At 44.3% G+C, this 22,124-nt stretch overlaps 2 protein-coding genes and 2 pseudogenes across 2 annotated transcripts; 2 read left to right on the forward strand and 2 right to left on the reverse strand.

The window, feature by feature from the left end:
- Positions 1 to 204: 204 nt before the first annotated feature.
- Positions 205 to 1,353, reverse strand: LOC136500068 (protein ANTAGONIST OF LIKE HETEROCHROMATIN PROTEIN 1-like; annotated as a pseudogene).
- A 1,099-nt stretch (positions 1,354 to 2,452) lies between these two features.
- Positions 2,453 to 5,136, forward strand: LOC136501241 (E3 ubiquitin ligase BIG BROTHER-related-like). The gene is made up of 7 exons (XM_066496742.1): positions 2,453 to 2,895; positions 3,008 to 3,299; positions 3,418 to 3,485; positions 4,056 to 4,097; positions 4,212 to 4,333; positions 4,420 to 4,528; positions 4,766 to 5,136. Exons 1-7 carry the CDS (start codon positions 2,662 to 2,664, stop codon positions 4,826 to 4,828), a joined length of 930 nt encoding a protein of 309 aa, XP_066352839.1. The 5' UTR covers positions 2,453 to 2,661; the 3' UTR covers positions 4,829 to 5,136.
- Positions 5,137 to 6,870: 1,734 nt separating this feature from the next.
- Positions 6,871 to 8,962, reverse strand: LOC136500069 (uncharacterized; annotated as a pseudogene).
- Positions 8,963 to 9,000: 38 nt separating this feature from the next.
- On the forward strand, positions 9,001 to 9,837 carry LOC136501004 (uncharacterized). The gene has a single exon (XM_066496492.1). It carries the CDS (start codon positions 9,101 to 9,103, stop codon positions 9,551 to 9,553), a length of 453 nt encoding a protein of 150 aa, XP_066352589.1. The 5' UTR covers positions 9,001 to 9,100; the 3' UTR covers positions 9,554 to 9,837.
- The last annotated feature ends 12,287 nt before the right edge of the window (positions 9,838 to 22,124 follow it).

Here is a 22,124-nt window from a genome sequence, read left to right on the forward strand (position 1 = left end):
CAGGATTTCAATGTTCATGACTCCACACATAACAGGATTACAATATTTATGACTCCAAAAGAACCATATGCAGGCAGAGCAGCCACTTGTGCTGGACCATCTTAGAACCTAGATTAGGATGAACCATGCAACATCCATTGGTGTTCGATAAGATCCATCTGTAACTGGCTATGGATGGCAGTATTCTTCAACTTATGATGTTTATTAATATACTCCACTCTCTTGGGTTATGGTCTGGTATGGAGTAGCAGGAACCCCAACATTGTCATAGTCCATGTTCTCCGCAAGTTTCCCTTCATCCTCGATAATCATATTATGCATAAGTATGCACGCTGTCATAATATCCCTAATCTGTTCACGATTCCAACCAGATGCAGGGCCTCGAACAATAGCCCACCTAGACTGAAGGACACCAAAAGCGCGCTCGATATCTTTACGAACTTTTTCCTGCTCCTTAGCAAAGTGTGCTGCCTTCATATCTAGGGGATGGGAAATGGTCTTCACAAAAGCCGGGCAATTGGGGTATATACCATCAACAAGATAATAACCCATGTCATACGTGTGACCATTAACGGTGAATGATATCGGAGCTGCTTGGCCTTTCAAATATGCGGAGAAGACGGATGACTTTTGAAGGACATTAATATCATTGCAGCTGCCTGGCATGCCGAAATAGGCATGCCATATCCAAAGGTCATGCGAAGCTACCGCCTCAAGTATCATGGATGGATGCTTCCCACGCTTTGTGAACATGCCTTTATATGCCGAGGGGCAATTGCGCCACTCCCAGTGCATACAATCAATGCTTCCAACATTCCCGGAAATCCACGTTGCTCTCCAATTCTGAGAAGCTGTGCTACATCTTTCGCGTTCGGAGTGCGTAGGTAGTACTCCCCGAATACAAAAATGATAGCCCGACAAAAATGGTGGAGAGCCTTACGAGCAGTTGACTCACCAATACGGACATACTCATCTACAGCATCAGCAGATAGACCATATGCAAGAATGCGAATAGCAGCAACTGCCTTTTGCAAACCACTGAGCCCAAGACGGCCAATGGCATCCTCCTTTTGCTTGAAGTAGGAGTCTGCACCTTCAATCGCTTCGACAAGGCGCTCAAACACATGGACGCGCATTCGAAACCTACACACAAAGATAAGGTCTATCAATGTACTGCAAAGTAACACATGACGGAATCCATGACTACCAGATTATAGAAACACACCGTCGACGGAACTGGAACGCCGAGTAAACATGATTGGGACCAAAGTAGTCAGCACGGATCCTCGCATCCCCGACCGCATAATCCCTCTGTCGTATCTGCTTTGGTGGACCATCGGAACGACGTCTACGACGAGAGGGTCCAACATTCTCGAGCTCGAACGACTCCAGTACCTCCAAGTCATCGTCATCAACAATCAAATGAGAATCATCTTCGTCCTCCTCTTCCTCTATCACCCACGTTCTACACATGGAAGAACCAAAGCAGCCTGCCATGGCCGTGGAGGGAACAGGCGACGGGGGTGGACAGAACAAGACCTCGATGGAGTGGAGGGAACAGGCGACGAACCCTAGCACTCTAGCAGCCAGCCATGCCGAGATCAAATCTGGCTATTTGGGCTGCCAGGTGGGGCATATGATAGCTCAAATGGATGCTTCTAGGCCATGGCCACTCGTAGCTACAAGGAATCGACGAGGAGCTCATCGGACAGGAAGGAGACGGCGGCACAGTCCACGCTCAGTGGCGGCAGCGGCAGGTTTGTTTGTTCGTTGAGTTGGGGATCGAAATACAGGCGGCTGGCGGCTGGCGGCAGGGCCGATGGGCCATGCCCTGTTTACAGGCTGCTTTAGCGGAGGAGCGGTGCGCTTAGCCTAAGGGTTGAGCACCTGCCCAAATACACCCTATGGCTCCAGATGTCTGGATGGATGCTTTGCTTCCGCATCATAATTGGTTCTTGGCTCTGGACTCTGCCGGAATGTGAAGCTGCAAGTTCAGCGATGCTTACGATTTGGGGCCTGAGATGACTTATTTCCTCCATCATTTGGGCACCGGCTGGTTGGAGCCGATCTGTTATCGGCGTACAAGCGCATAGCGTAAGCAGAGGTTATCAACCCAGTGCCTGCACCTTCAGACGCCTCAAGAATATCCATGGCGCATCCGTGCAAGAAACCAGTTGGCGCTCGCATGCTGATGCCGGGCCCGTGCCAGGCATGATCTACTTGCCGTGACCCCACGGCCTGCTGCTCGCTAACTTCGCCGGCAAGGTAGAAGTCGACCACAAGTTTCAAACTTTCAATTGAACTTGTCTTCCGTTGTGCTCCATTCCGTGACCGTCACCTATTCGATGCGTATTCTGACTAGGTGGACCCTCTGTGTCCGACATGAAGGGCCCACCACCCACCGTTATATGAAACGCTGCAACACGCCACGCATCACAGGCGGTGTGCCGTTGTCTTCGTCTCGCGTTCTCAACCGGATCCCCCCTGTTTTAAATCGGAACGCGACACCACAATCCCACCGGCCACAACCCAGACCACGCCGCCGCCACCGCGCTGCTCGCCGCTTTCCCAACGTTTTAACCCCCACGCGCAGACCGAAGCACACGACACCGCCTCCCATCTCCTCCGTCGCTCTCGAATCCCACCGCCGTGCTCAGCGCGATGGACGGCTCATCCAAGCGGATCGGCGGTGGCGGCGCCGACAAGCCCAGCCCCGACCACGACCAGAACCAGAACGCCAGCCCCAACGTCCCGGCGTCCACCGCCGGAGACGACGGCGCCTCGGCAGCTGCTGCGGCGGCGGCGGCCGCGCCGCCCGCCAATGGGAGGCGGCCGTTCACTAGCCTCAGCCAGGAGGAGGCCGACCTCGCCCTCGCCCGCGTCCTCCAGGAGCAGGTAAGTGCCGGAGATCTTGCGGGGTCGGTTGCGCCCGAATCGGTCCCCATGGGGCTAGCCGGGTAGGGGCTTGCTACGAGACTTCGCCGCTGATTCCTCGTGCTTTCTGCAGGAGCGGGCGTACATGATGCTGACCGGCGGCGAGTACGCGATCTCGGACGCCGGGAGCTACGACTACGACGAGGAGGAGGGGGAAGATGACGATGGGAGCGACTACGAGGAGGAAGGGGAGGCGCTCGACGAGGACGAGCAGGTTGGGGACGCGGAGGCGGAGGGGGGCGAGGAGGGCCTCGACCTGGACCCTTCGCAGTACGAGGACGACGAGGCCTTCGCGCGCGCCCTGCAGGACGCCGGGGAGCGCGACGTCGCCGACAGGCTCATGGCGCTCGTTGGGATCGGTGATTGTGAGTATACAGACTGATGTCGAAATTTTTTTTGACCGAATACTGATGTCGAAATTCAGTCACCTTTGATCTTCTTTTCCCCTTTTTGTATGATGCTTAATCTGCCGCTGTGTACCAGGGCGAGCCATGGAGCAGGATGATGCTGGGGACGAGGAGGAGGATGAAGATGATGGGGTTCATACACAGGTGACATTTTCTATCTAATTCAGTTCACGAACAGGACGAATCAGATTATGTACCTTCGGATAGTTTCATAAAGAATTCCTAAGATTATTAGTAGTAATAATACAAATGCATGATTATTAGTGGTGATAATACAAACACATGAACTGTTTAAGCTAGTGAATTTTCTTGGAGCTCAATACGGTGGTAGTACATCATAATCTTGAGGTGTAAGTCGTTTTGGCTTTTATATATGCATAGCTTTTGTTATGTATCTAGATATACATTATGTATATAGATATAAAGTAAAAACTATGTATCTAAAAAAACACAACTTACAATTTGGAATGGAGGGTGTAGAATTTTAATCGAATGTACTAAAAACAGTTTAATTAGGAATGAGAATTTTCATGTTACTATTGATGATTGGTTGTTGAGAAGCAATCATGTAACTGCTTCCATTTGAAATCTCATATTGAAAACAATTTCTTTTATTTGGAAATGGTTCTTATTTTGTTGATAATATTGATTGAAAATCTCCTTGGAATAAAGCTGGTATCTGATATTTAATTGTTATGTTATTTTGAACTTTAGGATGCATGGGAAGATGTTGATCCAGATGAATACTCTTATGAGGCAAGTTATCTTTATTGAAGAGAATAGGATGTTTTGTGTATTTTTTCTACTTTCCGTGTAAACCTGGAACCTGAAAGATGTGTTATTAAACATTCATGAATCTGGTGATTTCAGGAGCTAATTGCATTGGGTGAAGTTGTCGGTACAGAAAGCAAAGGCCTTGCTGCTGATACAATTGCTTCATTACCTTCGGTAACTTACCAGGCACAAGACAAGCAAGATGGCAACATGGAACAGTATGAACATCATTTTCTTATGCTTTGTCCCTAAAAATGCTATCTGTGTGCAGAGTGTTATCCTGATTTATCAAACTCATTTGCAGATGTGTTATTTGTCGTGTGGAGTTTGACGAAGGCGAGTCATTAGTTGCACTTCCTTGCAAACATCCCTACCATTCTGAGTGCATAAACCAGTGGCTGCAGTTAAACAAGGTATAAGCACCACCATATATTTTCTGAAATCCTTCTCTAAATATGATGTTTAAGCTTTCCCGGAAACATCGGATTTTGGAATGGTTTTACGATTCTATCCTTTTATTAAGATACACCATTTAGCATGATAAAACAATCAAGAACAGCGTTACTCTGAACGCAACTTGGACATACAATTGAATAATGGATAAGTGTCTGAACTGCATGAATTTGACATATATCCTTTGACCGTGTCAGGTATGCCCGATGTGCAGTGCTGAAGTTTCCACATCTGTGAACAATGTGAACAAGCAGGCATGACTATTCAATTGGAAGAAAATAGCGGCGGCTTGATATTTATCTGCCATTGGTGAAATAAAAGCAGCGGCAACTGTTGAATTGTTCAGATAAGCAAGGGAAATGGATGGGTCTTTTTCCCTGGTTTCTTCAGTTCAACAGGCTTAGTCTCCCTGTACCTGCTGCTTATTTTTATGGCCACGCCGCTGGTTATTTATGCATTCCATTAGACGCTGATGATTCATTCGTGATTCATTGCTTGTAGATGTAAAATAACAATCATACCAATAGACAATAGCCATTGTTTTAATATTTATCTGATCTTTTCATGTTTAAAATGGTGGCATTTTTGTTCCTTTTTTTTTTGATACGGGGCATTTTTGTTCCTGAAGATGTTGCTTGTGTTCAAATGAGTTGAGTTGACTCAGGTCAGCACTGATGCGTAAGGGGCCTGATTGGTTCGCATCCAAAATTTGCCATATGCCAAAGATTTGGTAAGCTATGATTTTGGCTAGTATTTGGTTTGCTACCAAAACTTGTCTAACTCTAATATTTGGCTTGCCAAATCTATGGCAATTTTTTTGCCCAATTTTTTGCTTGCCAAATCTTTGGCATAGCAAATTTTGGAAGTCAGCAGTGCCGATCACCCATTGAAACGGGCAGGAATCCATGAGTCAAAAGAACAGTGGTATGCTGGGGTCTGCGGAATTGCCTCTGCCGGATACTGAAATTGTTTAGTAGGTACCACAGAAGTTTCTGGAAAAATCTTACTGTATACAGTAAATGGGCTTACAGTCAAGCCTGTTTGGGGAGACTTACTGTAGGTACCACAGAAGTTTCTGGAAAAATCTTACAGTATACAGTAAATGGGCTTACAGTCAAGCCTGTTTGGGTAGACTCACTGTATATTATACAGTAAGATTAACTTTAGAACACGGGAATTTCATAAAAATTGTGTAGAAAATTTAAAACAAACACAGGAAATATAAGAACTCCTTCCTTCCAAATGGTGCATAAACGAGCTCACAACCAAGTACTGATAAACCAGAGCAAAAAAAGATACAAACATATGGCCATCATTCAGTGCAGGGCCTGATGTGTTTAAAGAAGTGGAGGACATGGAAGAAATAGTAACATAGTTTACTCTACTCAAGCTGTTGAGTGTTCTGAACAAAATTCTGACAGCACAGACTTGACATTCAGATACAAGCAGCACATGACCATGGTGATGGGCAAACAACATCACAGGTAAATTAGCACAAAGCAACAGTTGTCAACATGATGTAATTGTTAAATTGCACAGCAGATACAAATTCAGGACCAATGGTAACGCAAAGCTTATTTGCTGAAACTGAACAGCTTGGATATTAGCGCATCCTGGGCTCAGAAGAGCAGAACAAAATAACAGGTTTGATTGAACTTATAAATTACCGTAAGTACTTCTGTCTGCGAAACATTTCCAAAGCATAGATCAGGACAGGTAAAAAGGCCTGCATCTTACTGAAAGTTTCTGAATTACAGGATGAAGTCAAATTCAATTTACCACAAATTGGACGTTCAAAAACATGATCAGCAGCATTATAAATTTTACAAATCGTGTCTGTCCACAGTTCAGCAAATTTCATAAATAACCACAAAATCTAGAACAGCCATATCAAAACAGAACAATCTAAACAAAAACCACAATGGCTCTCGGCTGGCTGCATGCCTGTATTGATGTTCAACTTAAACAGAGTACCAACAGTGATATAACATATCACAAACAATATTCTAACCTGCAATCGTGGCTGCAAGATGGGTAGTTCAGGAAAGAAAGGGGTCCATCAGGAAACCTCAAATACACCCGAAAACATAAGAGCTACTACAGTCTACAGTACTACTGCTGCAATCACCACGTGATTACCACAGAGACAACGCAAATCATTAAGCAATCCATCAAATATGAACTGACAGCGAAGTCAACATAGTACAAAACTAACCTACAAAAAGGATAAGAATTAAGTAATGGTAATAAACCAAAAAAGATACAAAGATATGACCATCACGGCATCATACACCAAAAAAACTCATGCTGAGAAACACTGCAACTTGCGCAATCGCTTCACAGCAGATGAAGGCTGCTTCTTCAAGACCTTCTTTGCAGATTTTGCCTTTGGCTTAGGGCGCGTTTAGTTCCCAAAATTTTTTGGAGTTGGCTACTGTTTGGCCACTGTAGCACTTTCGTTTGTATTTGGTAATTAGTATTTAATTATGGACTAATTAGGTTCGAAAGTTTCTTCTCGCGATTTCTCACCTAACTGTGCAATTAGTTTTTTTTTTTCATCTACATTTAGTACTCCATGCATATGCCGCAAGATTCGATGTAACATTTTGGGGTGAAAATTTTTGGGAACTAAACGGACCCTTAGCCTTCTTCAATGGCGTCGGTGCTATGGGCCCTGGCCAAACGCCCTTTTTCAGTGCGCTTCCTCTTGGAGGAGCCGAAGGTGGCAGCCTCAAACACTGCGGTGTCAAAGGATTGTGAGGTTTCCAAACTAAATTATTCTTCATCGAGAACCTCACCTTCTTACCACTCTTCTCTCATATCTGCCTGTTCGTTTGGTTGATAAGTCATGGTTGAAAGTACTATTGACTGATTTGTTGTGAGAGAAAAATACTGTTCGTTGACTAAAAAAGTTTGACTTATAAGCCAAGCGAACAAGACGATTACCTTCGCTGCCATCATCCCCATGAGAAGCTTCAGACAGCCTATCAGCAGATCTTAAACGCTTCCTCTTTGTTGTGACTTTCCCACTAACGGCTGTCACTGGTGAAGCGCTTGAGCTGCTGCCCCCTTTGCCATACCAGCTTCTGCTGCAGCCGCTGCAGCCATCTCAAACTGCTTCTGCGGATTGGACTTTAATGCCTCATCAAATGTCATGCCATCAATACCATCACCCATCGTACTCTTCTCAGTGGCGTTCCCTTGATCGACAACCTCCACCTTCCTCTTTTTCTTCTTCTTCTCTTTCTTCTCCTTCTTGTTTTGCTTTACCTTCTTCTCAGGCTTCGAAACCTTGGCCTCCTCCATCTCACCTTCAGCAAGTGCAGCCTTCTTGGCTTTCTTCTTCTTCTTCTTTTGTGCCTTTTCCTCGCCCGCATTTGGCGGCACTGGCACCTCGGTAGCCTCAGACTTCAGCACAGGGATCTCAAGACCAGATCGCTGCAAACCCTTCTTCACAAATGCATCCCTCGACCCAAAGACCACCTTCCGTTCGATTGCACCGTCTCTGCCTTTGCCCTTTGCACCAATATCCAGGAACCTCTTACTGAATCCAAACAGCAATCCAACTTTCCCGAGCTTCTCCTCGACTGCCGCTCTCCAGTAACCACCACCCGATCCGTCGACTTCTCCAACACAGGGAAGAACGGAGCCAGCAAGGCGTCCATCGTCTCCAGGCTCACGGGGAGCACAGCACAGGCAAGAGCTCGTAGTACACATACATACTCGTGGGAGTCTTTGATCTACAGAACAGGACCCAGCATATCACTGCTGCGCGCGACACACGAGTTTGGGTCCGCCGGGGCCGTGCCGGTGTCGGTGCGGATCCTTTCCCACGCAGTTCCTGTGTGTACACGCTCGGAAAAGCGGCTTTTGCTCTGCATGGACAAAAGCCAACTCTTGGCGTGTGGTACGGTGCCGTGGTCGGCGGCGAACCGTCGGTTACCAGCAGCACTAAATTTCACCGGAACAGGGTGGCGGTGGATGTGGACATTGCAAGTCCGCCCGTCTGGCACGAAGCACCGGCCGTAGCGCAGGACTGCAGTGGAAAGCGGATGTCAATGGCTTGACAGCGAGGTACAGTGGTAGGCAAAACGCCGTTGCTCTCCTCAGCCGCGCAAGAGTCAAGAACCGACCAGTCAGTCCCAACTCGCAAGTCTCAACCGTCGTGCGGTGCCAAGAGGCGAACGCAAACACAGGTCGGCCGGGCGCCAACGGGGCAAACCCGCAGGAACCCGAATCAAAACACAGGTGCTCCCATCAATCAGAATCAGGGGGGGCAACTGGGCGGACGAGAAATCCGCGGGCGCCGGACAGCGACGCGCCCCCAGGTCCGGGTGCGCCGCCCACCGTGGCGCGGGCGTGTCCCCCAAGCACAGGACGACGCTGACGCGCATCCACCTCCTCTATTCTTATCTCCAACCTGTCGAAAATCAGCTATAAGACGCGCGGGCGGGCCACGGACGCCAACCGCCTGTGACAACTTCCCCCATTCCTGTCTCCTCAGATCTTTGGATTCTCCGTCCCTCCGTCTGATGATCTCTGCGCCTCTGCGGGTGTCGGCGCCGAAGGCTGCCATCGGGGGCTCGTTGTTCCTGTTCGGCGGCGCGTCCTCCGTCGAGTCCAAGTCCAAGCCCAGCAAGACCAAGATCCGGTGCGCCGCGGCGCCGGCGGTGGGGAGAGGGGCCGCCGCCGCCGCCACGCTGTACGAGGTGCTGGGCCTGCGCGCCGGCGCGACGGGCCGGGAGATCAAGGCCGCGTACCGCCGCCTGGCGCGGGAGCGGCACCCGGACGTGGCGCCCGCGCCCGGCGCCGCCGCGGAGTTCGTCAGGCTCCACGACGCCTACGCCACGCTCTCCGACCCGGACACCCGCGCGCGCTACGACCACGGCGCCGTGGCCACGGTGGCCGTGGCGCAGCGACCTTGGAGCGGCGGCGGCGTCTACGGCCGGCCCCGCCGCACATGGGAGACGGACCAGTGCTGGTAGCAGAGACACGGGCCCGAGCCCCCACGCTGTTCTTGTCTGTCTGTAGAGTAGTTAGACCTTCCCTGCCGCCAGCCATGCGGCCATGGCGGCTCACCTTGGATTTTTTTTTTTTGGGTATTGGTGGCCATCCATGTAGCGTGATTACGTTTTCCTTCTTCTACCTGCACCTGACCTATGTAAATACTACTTGGCGAGAGGTTTGAAGGAAGTAGCCCTGCCTCTGTTAAATCTACTCCTAATATGTCTGTGCGGTTCCAAATTTCCGGCGACCCTTTTCATTCTCTGGATGGCCAAAAGGGTCCAGGAAATGTCGTGCTTCAGTCTCGTTCATCCGATGCCAGCGAGCTCGAAGGCACGAACGTTGACCGCAAGTGCAAGAAGAGCGTGAATGTTCCATGCCAAGCCTAGCAAGTTGGAAGTTGGAACTAGGAGTGGCGCCTGGCTGTGCGCCTGTGCCGGTGTTGCGGTTTGCCTCTTGTCCGAAAGGTCAAGCATGCCAATTGGCAATGGCAAGCGAGAGCTGAGCTTCCCCATCTTCTCACCTTACGTGACGTAAAACTCTCGTTTTCATCACGTTGGCCTAACACATGGTTTCAGGCTTTCAGCACTCAGCAGTGATGGACTCACGTTGGATGCCTGAGCAGTCGTTCAACAAGCTGGCTGGTTTTTAGAAGTCATCGGTGCGTGAATGCAGAGCCTCCTTGGTTGTATGCCAATTTTTTGCCAAACCAAAGCATGGGCGAGTTCAAAAGATTTGACGTGCAATTGGCTTGGTGTCAAAACATTGGCAATACCTTCCAAAATTTTGGCAAAATAATATTTTTATCTCTTGTTCGTAGCAAACCAAGTACTGCCTTACCAAAATATTGATTTACCCTAACATTTTTTTTTTGAAACTCGGCTCTCTGGCCTTTTAATTAACTTCCAGCCCAGCTGAAACGTGGGCAATATGGCTAGTTACAAGAACAGGAATGGGATACTCCCAAATTTCCTCCCATCCTGGAATTTGATTCAAGCCTAGAGCTGCTACCTCGTGCGTAGACGAGTTGCAAAGCCTTGAAGCATGAAAACTATCAAACTGGATAAAATGTTCCCTTACTAACGAACGGATATCCTTGAAGATGACACCCGAAGGAGCTTGGTCCATCTCCGAGGAAAGCACAGCCTTCTGGAGCAGCAGCGTGTCAGTCTCCAAAATTACACGAGAAATAACATGATTCATAGCCGTTTCAAGAGCCTTCCAACATGTAACCGCTTCCGCCATTAAAGCATCATACACTTCATTTAGATGACCGGCACCTGCAAGCACAGGGTCCCCAGTAGAATCACGGACAATGAAGCCCCAGCCCCCCTGCTTAGTTGCCTGAACAAATGCACCATCAGTGTTGATTTTCAGCACACCATCAGGAGGAGGCAGCCAGGGAGTCGTCCTTCTATTTGATCTGTTCGCTTGGATTTTCGGCTCCCGTTGGACTGCATTCGCTAGATAACACATTGCTCTAGTCACTACTGAAATTGGTTCCGGATTTTCCCGCGCATTCACTTTATTACGGGCTGTCCACCATCTCCATAGCAAGATTAGAATTAAGTTGCACTTGTCTTCTGGCATTTGTAGAACTCTCTCAACCATATCACGGGCAGATTGCATTTGTAAGAGCTCACATCTTTCATTTTCTAGATTCAGCTCTTGCCAACATTTACGGACAGCTTTGGATTTTAGAAAGCAATGCCCCCATCTTCATCAAATCGCTTACACACTGGGCAGATAGTATCTGTTGGCACACTCCTTCTTCGTATATTCATCTTCAGAGCCAAACTGTTGTGAGATAAACGCCAGACAAATTGTTTTACCTTAGGTGGGTAGGTCAGCTTCCATATCTTCTTCCACTTGAAGCTAATCGGGCTATCAGAGCTTGAACCCGAGGACTCCGCCGTTGTCGTCATGCATCACGTTCTCGCTGGTCATCCAGTACATGATAAGCCGATCGAACTGAAAAGATGCCCTTTGAATCAAAATGCCATGCCACATAGTCATCATGACCCTCCCTCACAGGAATCAACATGATTTCCTTCACGTCCTCCTCCCAAAAAATATAATTAAGCAGCTGCACATCCCAACTGCCTGTGACAGGGTCAATAAGCTCTGAAACTTTAGACAACTCTTCGCAGACAGCCGAAAGGGTTCGTCCAGGCAAGTGCGAAGACGCAAGGCCACCTCCTAAATTGCACCGCGGAGTCGGTATTGGTTGTTTTTTATTTATGTAATTTTGAAACGTGAGTCCTTTTGCTAGGATGGTTCAGCTACGGCTGTTTTGTCAAACTCCTTCGGCGCTCGATAGATGCGCGTTGTTTGTAAGTTCAAACTCTTCTTCTTAATACAATGATACGCAAATCTTTTGCGTATTCGAGAAAAAAAACTTTAGACAAAAGTGTCACCCCTCTTGGTGTAATAAGCTGACGTATAACACCTCTCGGTAACCAGGGATCCTCCCAAATCCGAATCTGTTCCCCATCTCCTACTCTCCAAATAATACCATTCATCAACGCTTTGATTCCTCGGACTATGCTTCTCCATGAGTAGGATATACCTGGACCTTCACCAGCCTCCATAAGTCTCCCATTCGGACGATACTTAGCCATCAATCAAGGAGTCGTCACCAATCTCCAAGCCTGTCCAGCCAACATAGCAAGGTTAAATAGATGGAGGTCACGGTACCCCAATCCTCCCTTCTCCTTTCGGCTACACAATGTGTCCCATGAGAGCCAATGCATTTTATTCTCTTTGTATTGCTGGGCCCACTAGAACCGATTGATCATTTTATTGATGTCATCGCACAGGGATTTAGTAACATCGCATCTAATATTGGTATACCCATATTTTGGCTTGTCTTAAAATTGGCATAGCAAAGATTGGTGTTCAACCAATTAGGCCTGCAGTTGCGGCTTGGTAGCAGGTGATGTTAGACAGGCTTAGAAGAAGTTACTGGGCTCTACGTTGGCCCAACAATAGACCCAACGGATTAGCCCGCGAAATCATATGACTCCTCCCTTTGCTCCGCACCGCACGTGGCACGCCCGGCTCGCCCTTTCCCTGCCGCCGGTGCCACTCCTTTCCAAAAAACACCCAACCTAGTTTTTTTAGTTAAATGCATGAGTGTAGGGTTAAGATGACGCTCTAGAGGGGGTGAATAGTCATTTCTAAAATTAATCGTGTCGGCTAACCGTAATAAATACGGAATTAAAACTATCGGTCTAGCCAAGACTACACCCCTCTATCTAAGTTATCAAGCACCTTAAATGGATCCTAATAAGGCAACAAAGGTGCCGGGCTAGCTAGAGCTCACCTAACCTATTCTAGGAGCAAGATCACACAAACCTATGCCACTAGTACTTCAAGTACGGGGGAACTCCTACATAACTATTGAGCAAAAGCACAAAGCTCCTAAGCTCACTAGCAATGCTCAATAACAAGATAACTAATGTCAAATTAGAGAGCAAACTAAGCAATGTGACTAACAAGATTACCAAAACCAAATTAGCCACGTAAGGTAGCTGCTTCTATGCTAAACAAGTAAGAAGGTAACTAGCGAGCTACACAAGCTAACTTATTACAAGAGCAACTACACAAGCACAATGTATAAGAAAGTAATTGCAAGCTTGTGTAAAGGAGATGCAAACCAACATGAAGACAATGATGACACGGTGATTTTATCCCGAGGTTCACGTGCTTACCAACACGCTAGTCCCTGTTGTGTCGACCGCTCACTTGGTGGTTCGGCTGCTAATTGGCATCACCTGCCAAGCCCACACATTGGGCACCGCAAGAACCTACCCTGAAAGTGAGGGTAGCTCAATGACACGCTCTATTAGAGTTGCTCTTCGCTGCTCCCACGGGGCAAGCACAACACCCCTCACAATCACTTCTCCGGAGCACCGCATAAGCTTCTTGCGTGCTTCGACGGAGACCACCACCAAGCCGTCTAGGAGGTGGTAACCTCCAAGAGTAACAAGCACCACCGGCTTGCAACACAATCACCTAGTGCCACTCGATGCAATCGCACTAGAATCGCTCACTCACTCGATCGGATGATCACTATCAAGCACAATGAGTTAGAGGGCTCCCAAACACACCCACATAAAGCCACCAAGGCTTAAGGATGCTCAGCAACTGGCCATGGCCGGCCAACACTTGGTTTTATAGCCCCCACGAGAAAAGAGCCGTTGTACCCTTTCACTGGGCACAACACGCAGCGACCAGACGCAACCGGCCATGGCCGGCCAACACTTGGTTTTATAGCCCCACGAGAAAAGAGCCGTTGTACCCCTTCACTAGGCACAACACGCAGCGACCAGACACGCATGTCCAATCGACCAGATGCGCCAAGCCCTGTGTCCAATCACTCCTGGCCATCCACGTGTCCCTGCCATTCAATGTCGAGCATTCGATCCCAATGGTCGGTAGCCGTGCGCCAACGATCAAGTGATGACCGGACACGTCGAGCCCTGACCTGACGCTGTCGTGCTGCGTCAGATCACGCGTTGCCAGCACTCGGCCAGCAACTGACCGGACGCGCCACCACGACATGACCTGACGCTCCACCGCCAGAGTCTGGTCGTTTCTAGAGAGCTCCCTGAGCCTCTGTTTTGCGACCGGACGCGTCAGGTGAGTCACGATCGGACGCACCACCTGAGTCTTGGTCCTTCACAGCCTACCACGTGTCAACGCCACGCCCGTGCCACTATGTCAGTGTACATCACCACCAATCGGACGTGGCCTGTTGACGGTAGTTATCATCCATCATACAACCGTCAACTTAACTTGAATAAATGCATAAACATGATCACCAACATAGATTTAGGGGTTTAAACTGACAATTTCCATAAGTTTTGGTGAATCTGCATTTTTAGCAGGGTTTATCCAGAAAACTGACAAGAGGGATCAAATCGTCAAATAAAAACACGCTTATCCGCAGCGAAAACCACCCCAGAATGTTTCAAAAGACTCGGGAAGACACCACACTGAAGCGGAGGCCAAGGCACTAACATGTGGGGCTGCCCGGCCCTACCTGTAAGCCGCCCGGCCCCCTAGGCCCACATGTTAGTCCCTCCTTCGAATGTCGGTTCTCCACCAGCTCCTAGGTTGCATCAACATTGTTCTTTAAGTCGGTTTGATCCAAGTGCTCACGTTGGACGCTCCGGCCTATATAACCAGCCCCTGCCCCCCCCCCTCTAGAGCACGCTGCCATAAGTCAAGATCAGACCAGAAATTAGGGTTTCCAGAGAGAAGAGAATAGAGCTCCAATTCTTCGAGTTTCTAGAATAGGCTAGCTAGCAAGGTTCAAGTAGAGTATGGGCTATTGCTCAGGATTCTGTATCTATCGTCTGGAGACTGGTATAGCCATCAAGAGAATAGAATCTCCTGCTTAGCCATACAATATTTTATGAGTCTCTATTTCTATCTCTGGAATACCATGAACAGGACAAAGCTTATTATGTACCTTCGGATAGTTTCATAAAGAAATATTAAAATTATAGCCGGTAATAATACAAACACAGGAACTGTTTAAGGTAGTGAAATATACACCATTTCTCGGTGCTATGAATTAATACAGTGGTAGTGTGTACTCTTGATGATAAGAAATGGAATTTTAATTAATTTACTAAAAACAGTTGAATTGGAAGTGAGGATTCTCATGTTTCTCTTGGTGATTGGCTATTGAGAAGCAATCCTATAGCTGCTTCCATCTGAAATGCATATTGAGAACAAATTATTCTATTTGGAAACGGTCCTTATTTTTTCTTGGTATATTTATTGAAAAATCTCTTTGGAATAAATATGGTATCTGACAGTTAATTATTATGTTATTTTGAACTTTAGGATGCATGGGAAGATGTTGACCCTGATGAATACACTTATGAGGCAAGTTATTTTTGTTGAAGAGAACATGATGTTTTGTGCATTTTCTTTCTACTTTCCGTGTAAAGCTAGAACCTGGATGGTGTGTTATTTAACTTTCATGGATGTGGTGATCTCAGGAGCTAATTGCATTGGGTGAAGTTGTCTGTACGGAAAGCAAAGGCCTTGCTGCTGATACTATTGGCTCATTACCTTCGGTAACTTACCAGGCACAAGACAAGCAAGATGGCAACATGGAACAGTATGAACACCATTTTGTTATGCTTTGTCCCTAAAGATGTTATCTGTGTGCAGAGTGATATCCTAATCAATCAAACTCATTTGCAGATGTGTTATTTGCACTACTATAGATAAGCTTTGTAGGGACGGCTCATGGACATTTGTAGGGGTGGTTTGGCTAGCCGCCCCTACCAAAGCGTGGCTATAAATTGCCAATTTGTAGGGGCAGTTCCCAGATCGCCCCTACAAATCGATTTGTAGAGGCGGCTGATGTTCCTCTACAAAATCAATTTATAGGGACGGCTATAGTACCAACCGTCCCTATAATACCTGTTTGTAGGGGCGGTTCAGTCTAGAACCGCCCCTACAGTATATTTTTTCGTAAAAAAAATCAAATTTATAATTTAAATTCGACCAGAACACACATATATGCATGTATAATTCAAATCTGACCACAAGCACAAGAGCACAAGGTGTTGGTACTGAGGATTTCTACCTAAGTGAACGTTACAAGTATGCATACAAACATATAAGCTAATGAGGATCGTCGATATGTATACATCTTGACACATGCTGCAACTCCTCTGTGTGTACGGTGTGCCAAGAAGTGTGCCACTACTCAATGTAGTGATTGCATCTAACACCCCCCGGAGCATTAGATTTTCAGACTGCAATATATTATTTTTCTCAAAATCAAATAACCGTTTTGACTAATGCTGCAAACTCAGGTTACATACTGAAATTAAACAAATAGAGGACTCTGTAGCAGATACTACAAATCAACTTATATCTTAGTTACTAATGCACATATGTAGTAAAAATTTCAGAGGTAGTGACATTGTTTGGAGGCCCAACACTAAAGACAGTAGTTGAGCATCAGAAATTTGAGATATCTAAGAAGTCAATTGAGCTTACCTTCACTGTTATTGACTTAATACTTTCCATTCAAACAGGGTCTTGACTCCTAAAGACAGTGGTTCACTAGAAGTTTGGAGCATCCCCTGGGCCCTAATGATGTATTGATGCCCCCATCAATATTAAGAGCTTGTGATCTAAATAAAATATTATAAAAAAATCTTAGAACAGGAGGTAATGAATGTTATAAGAGATATTATTATTCAGATCATGACTTGCTAAATATACAAATTAGTATAATTCAGATCAAGACTCGCTAAAAATTCAGATTGCAGCCTAATATATGAGATAGTATATATAAGTCAGATCCAAACATGCTGAAAATTCAGACTGCAACTGAAATAATAAGAAAGTACTTGCTGTTAATTTAGCATAAAATAGAAAATCATAGGGACAACATTAAATTGTTAACTAGCCGAACAAGCAGTGTCAACTAGCAAAATAATTACACTTATTAATCATGTTTTGGACCTCTATCAATCATGTTTCTTCCAAAACTTAAAAATATACTTATCGAACTGGTTTATTAGTTCTTCCAGAATCCTAGTACACTAGAATTTATCATGCCAAGGTACAAAGTCAAAAGAAATTTAGGTATCTGAATATAAGGGTATTCCATAGTGAAAAGTTTTCAAAAAAAAGTGAAAAGTTGATAATAACTTTGAAACAAAATAACATGTTTTACGAGCACAACCACAGTTAGTCATTTACTATTATTAAATACATTGTTTGTGAATAGCACATACACATACAGATAGTTTCTGAACAGCTAGATTCTGAACATTGCCAAATTCTAATAATCTTATTCAAGTTTCCAAAATTTTAATGATCTTATTAGTGGCTGATACCTCTTTCTGTTGCCATAGATTTTTGCATGCATCTGTAATCTTGTTCTTGCTAAAATTTTAAAGAAACAAAGCTACCACGCACACTGTGATGCAATCCATTTATTAAAGATAGTAGCACCAACTATCACTTCATATGAGATTCTAGAGCAAATATAAAATTTGAGATGCAGATCCACAGCCAGTAGGAGACTTTTTCATAGAGCCACTAATATTTCATAGTGAAGCTTCATATATGCTCTAAAATAAAAGTCAGGGGCTGTCATAAGCTAACAACCTAGAGCTGTTATCACAAAAGCATAAATTTTTCTCCAGACCATCTCATGAAAAAACAAGCTTAATTTTTTAACTAGCAAAAGATAGAGGCATCCAGCGTTGGAACAACAGGCCATACCGCAGAGCTCGGGCTTACAAGCTCGGGCTTGCAAAGAAGAGGAATAAATAAGATCCTTGCCTAACGAGTTCCGGCTTGCAGAAGATCAATGGTGGCCTCATCCTTCATCTGTCTCAGCTCCTGCAACAGAAATAAGAACTCAACTTTGAGCTTCAATCAACACACATAGTGACAGACAATACAAAACTATCAAGTAAACCAATTACCAACACTTGATACACATGTTCAGTCAAGTTTTATGCGCTGGTTTTATTTCAAAAACCACCGGGTTACCAGCAGGAACTAAAAAGATAAGTTATCAAACATAGATTTTTTAGCTTCAGAATAGAGAATAATTTAGAGAAGCATAAAATGTACTATTAGCAAGATGCATGTAACCCAGCAGGATGTATGTAACCCTGTGGTGATGCTCCATGTTGACTATTATACATGACAGGCTGGGCGCCATATGGTGGTGGGAACTGCAATTGAATTATGCAAATGCAGTGACTACTGACTATAATGTATTGCTCATTTAAAATCAAAGTTTGACTAATGAAGTACAACCTTCTGAAAAGAATGACTCAAACCAGTTACACTTTATTAATGCTCAAACAATTAAATGGTACAAATATATCATGAGAGGCCCATTCAGAAAACAAAATAGATGCAAGTCTACTCGTTTCATGGAATACTTTATATCTGTCTGTAAAATCGTCATCTTACAGATATGACTATTGTTCACAAAACTTTCTATTCTACTTAATATTGTAATCAATTCAGGAAATAAGAGAGACCAATTCAGAAATATTAGATTGGAGGGAAAATATAACAATAAGAATTACTACAAATGGGTAGTCGTGTCGTCGTGGGTAGTGGTGGCCGCCGCTGCCGTGGCCTCGTCCTCCTCAGAGATCGAACAACCAGCTCCTTCCTGAGCGCCTCTTGATGGGCCTGCGCTGCTGCCGCATCTCAAACCGGCGCCACTGCCAGATCCCGGACCGGCAGCACTGCCGCATCTCATGGCTGCGCGCCTTTCGAGCCACGTCGCTGCTACCTCCTTGGCCCTCGTGGAAACTGCAGCTGCCGCATCCCGACCTATGCCGGCTGCCGCTGCTCAGACCTGCGCCATTGACGCATCTCAAGCCCACGCCTCAGCATCCCAAGCCCGCCCGTGGCCACCTCTTGGGCTCGCGCCGGATCCGAGACCCTCCTCACCAGATCGAGCTCTTTCTTGTAGAATCGAGCTCCTCCATGAGGAAGAGAGCACCGGCCACCGAGTGGGAGAGCTACGGAGAGGGAGTAGGAGAGAGCGAACAGAAGAGGAGGTGCAGAGGGAGCGGTGGCTCGATAGATTGTCCGTGTGTGTTGTGACCTAGGATTGCCTAGGTGGGAGAGATAGGGGGGCGACTGTGCTCTAGAATATATACTCAGAGTCATTTGTAGGGGCGGCTCTAAAGACCAGGCGGTTTCTGATTCAGCCGCCCCTACAAATATTTTCACATATTTTTAAATATTACTTCTGCATATTTTTATAAATATGTAAATGTATATATAAATGTATAAATGTAATAAAAATAATTTGCTACATTTTCCCGTACACATAAAAAAATTACTTGCTTATATATATATAATGATACATTTTATTTTATAAAATAAAAAAATATACTTAAAAATTTTAAAATTTTAATTTGTGAACTTCGAATTGAATTTTAAGACAAAAAATGATTTAAAATGAAAATATTGTAAACATGAAAGTTGTAGAACTCATCAAGATATACAACTTATATTTTGGTCATCTTTTCATTTGACAAAATTTGAAAAGTTTAAATTTTGAATTTCAATAAATGGCAACTTCAAACAAGATTTTAAAAACTTAAATGATTTCAAATAAGAAAGTCATGAACATAAAAGTTGTTGAACACATCACTATCTACAACTTTTATTTTAATCATCTTTTCATTTGACAAAATTTGAATAGTTCAAAATTTGAAATTCAATAAATGGCAACTTCAAACAAGATTTTGAAACCTTAAATAATTTCGAATAAGAAAGTCATGAACATAAAAGTTGTTGAACACATCACTATCTACAATTTTTATTTTGGTCATCTTTTTATTTGACAAAATTTGAACAATTCAAATTTTGAATTTCAATAAATGACAACTTCAAATAAGATTTTGAAACCTTAAATGATTTCAACTACAAAAGTCGTGAACATAAAAGTTGTTGAACTCATCACTATCTATAATTTTTCTTTTGGTCACTTTTTAATCTGACAAAGTGTTAGTAAATATTGTTCACAAATTCATATATCACTTATAGTTTTATGAACTATACGAGAGACATGTTGATTTATGAATAATGTTTACTATCACTTTGTCAGAGGAAGAAATAACGAAAATAAAAGTTGTAGATCTTGATGAGTTATACATCTTTGGTATTCATCACTTTTTCAGCTGAAATCATTTGATGTTTTAAAATCTTGTTAGAACTTGTCATTTTTTAAATTTGAATTACTCAAACTTTGTCAAACAAAAAGAATGACCAAATCAACACAGTAATTTGATAGGACATGATTTTAGAAAATTTTAGAAAAAAATCATTACATTTAGAGTTAGTATGAGGGAGAAAGACTAGTTACAAATTTTACCCAGAGATTAAAAAGAAAAATCATAACTGTTCGTGATGATCAATGATTAACAAGTGTGATTTCTCTTTTTAATCTGTGGCTGAAACTTGTAACTAGTTTTTCTGTCTCGTATTAACTCTAAATGTGATGGTTTTTTTTGTAAAATTTTCTAAAATCACGCTCTATCATTTTAGTCTGGTCATCTATCTTTGTCAGTAATTTTGAACAATTCAAATTTTGAATTTCAGAAAATAACAACTTCAAACCTGATTTTCAACCACTAAATGATTTCAGCTGTAATGATGATGAATATAAAAGTTGTTGAACACATCACTATCTAAAACTTTTATTTTGGTCATCTTTTCATTTGGCAAAATTTGAATTTTTCAAAATTTGAATTTCTATAAATGACAACTTCAAACAAAATTTTAAAACCTTAAATGATTTCAACTACAAAAGTCGTGAACATAAAAGTTGTTGAACTCATGACTGTCTACAACTTTAATTTTGGTCACTTCTTCATTTGACAAAGTGTTAGTAAACATTGTTCATAAATTCATATATCACTCATAGTTTCATGAACCATATGAGAGATATATTGATTTATGAACAATGCTTACTATCACTTTATTAGATGAAGAAATAACCAAAATAAAAGTTGTAGACCTTGATGAGTTATACATCTTTGATATTCATCACATTTTTAGCTGAAATCATTTGGTGTTTCAAAATCTTGTTAGAACTTATAATTTTTTAAATTTAAAATTTTGAATTGTTCAAACTTTGTCAAACGAAAAGAATGACCAAATCAACACAGTAATTTAATAGTGCATGATTTTAGAAAATTTTAGAAAAACAATCATCCTGGTTGGAGTTAGTATGAGGGAGAAGGACCAATTACAAATTTTACCTAGAGATTAAAAAGAAAATTCATAACTGTTTATGATGTTCAATGGTGGGAGCGGCTGGTGATTGAGCCGCTATTACAAATCGCAACACTGGAGGCGGCTGGGGAGTGAGCCGCCCGTACAAATCGATCCATTTGTAGGGGCGGCTCATATCATCAGCCGTCCCTACTGTGCCATTTGTAGGGGCGGCTGGTCTCGTAGGTCCCGAGCATGCCCACTGTGGAGACAGCTCCGTCACCCGCCGCCTCTACGGAAAAAAATATTCCGTTGCTATAAATTTTTTTAGTAGTGTTGTCGCGTGGAGTTTGACGAAGGCGATTCATTAGTTGCACTTCCTTGCAAACAGGCTTAGTCCCCCCTGTACCTGCTGCTATTTTTTATGGCCATGCCTATGCATTCCATTAGACGCTGATGATTCATTCGTGATTCGTTGCTTGTAGATGTAAAACAACAATAATAGCCAATAGCCATTGTTTTAATATTTGTCCGATCTCTTCATGTTCAAAAGGGTCGTTTTTTTTTTGAGACGGGGCATTTTTGTTCCTGAAGGTGATGCGTGTTCAAACGAGTTGAGTTGACATGAGTTGTGTACTGATGCGTAAGATCGCCATCGAAACGGGCAGGAATCCGTGAGTCAAAAGAAGAACAGTGGTATGCTGGGTCTGCGGAATCTTTGTTTCTGCCGGATACTGAAACTGGTTAGGTACCATAGATAGATGTGTGTACCTACACAAAGTTTTTTTTTTTGGAAACCGGAGCTTC

Source organism: Miscanthus floridulus, chromosome 13 (assembly GCF_019320115.1).
Source record: "Miscanthus floridulus cultivar M001 chromosome 13, ASM1932011v1, whole genome shotgun sequence".
NCBI lineage: Eukaryota > Viridiplantae > Streptophyta > Magnoliopsida > Poales > Poaceae > Miscanthus > Miscanthus floridulus.

Excerpts from the sequence above, each read along its gene's own strand:
- LOC136501241 (XM_066496742.1), top strand. The coding sequence starts at position 2,662 with ATGGACGGCTCATCCAAGCGGATCGGCGGTGGCGGCGCCGACAAGCCC. Across the intron at positions 4,098-4,211 it reads CAGATGAATACTCTTATGAG|GAGCTAATTGCATTGGGTGA; the intron begins GCAAGTTATCTT and ends TGGTGATTTCAG. Across the intron at positions 4,334-4,419 it reads CAAGATGGCAACATGGAACA|ATGTGTTATTTGTCGTGTGG; the intron begins GTATGAACATCA and ends ACTCATTTGCAG.
- LOC136501004 (XM_066496492.1), top strand. The coding sequence starts at position 9,101 with ATGATCTCTGCGCCTCTGCGGGTGTCGGCGCCGAAGGCTGCCATCGGG.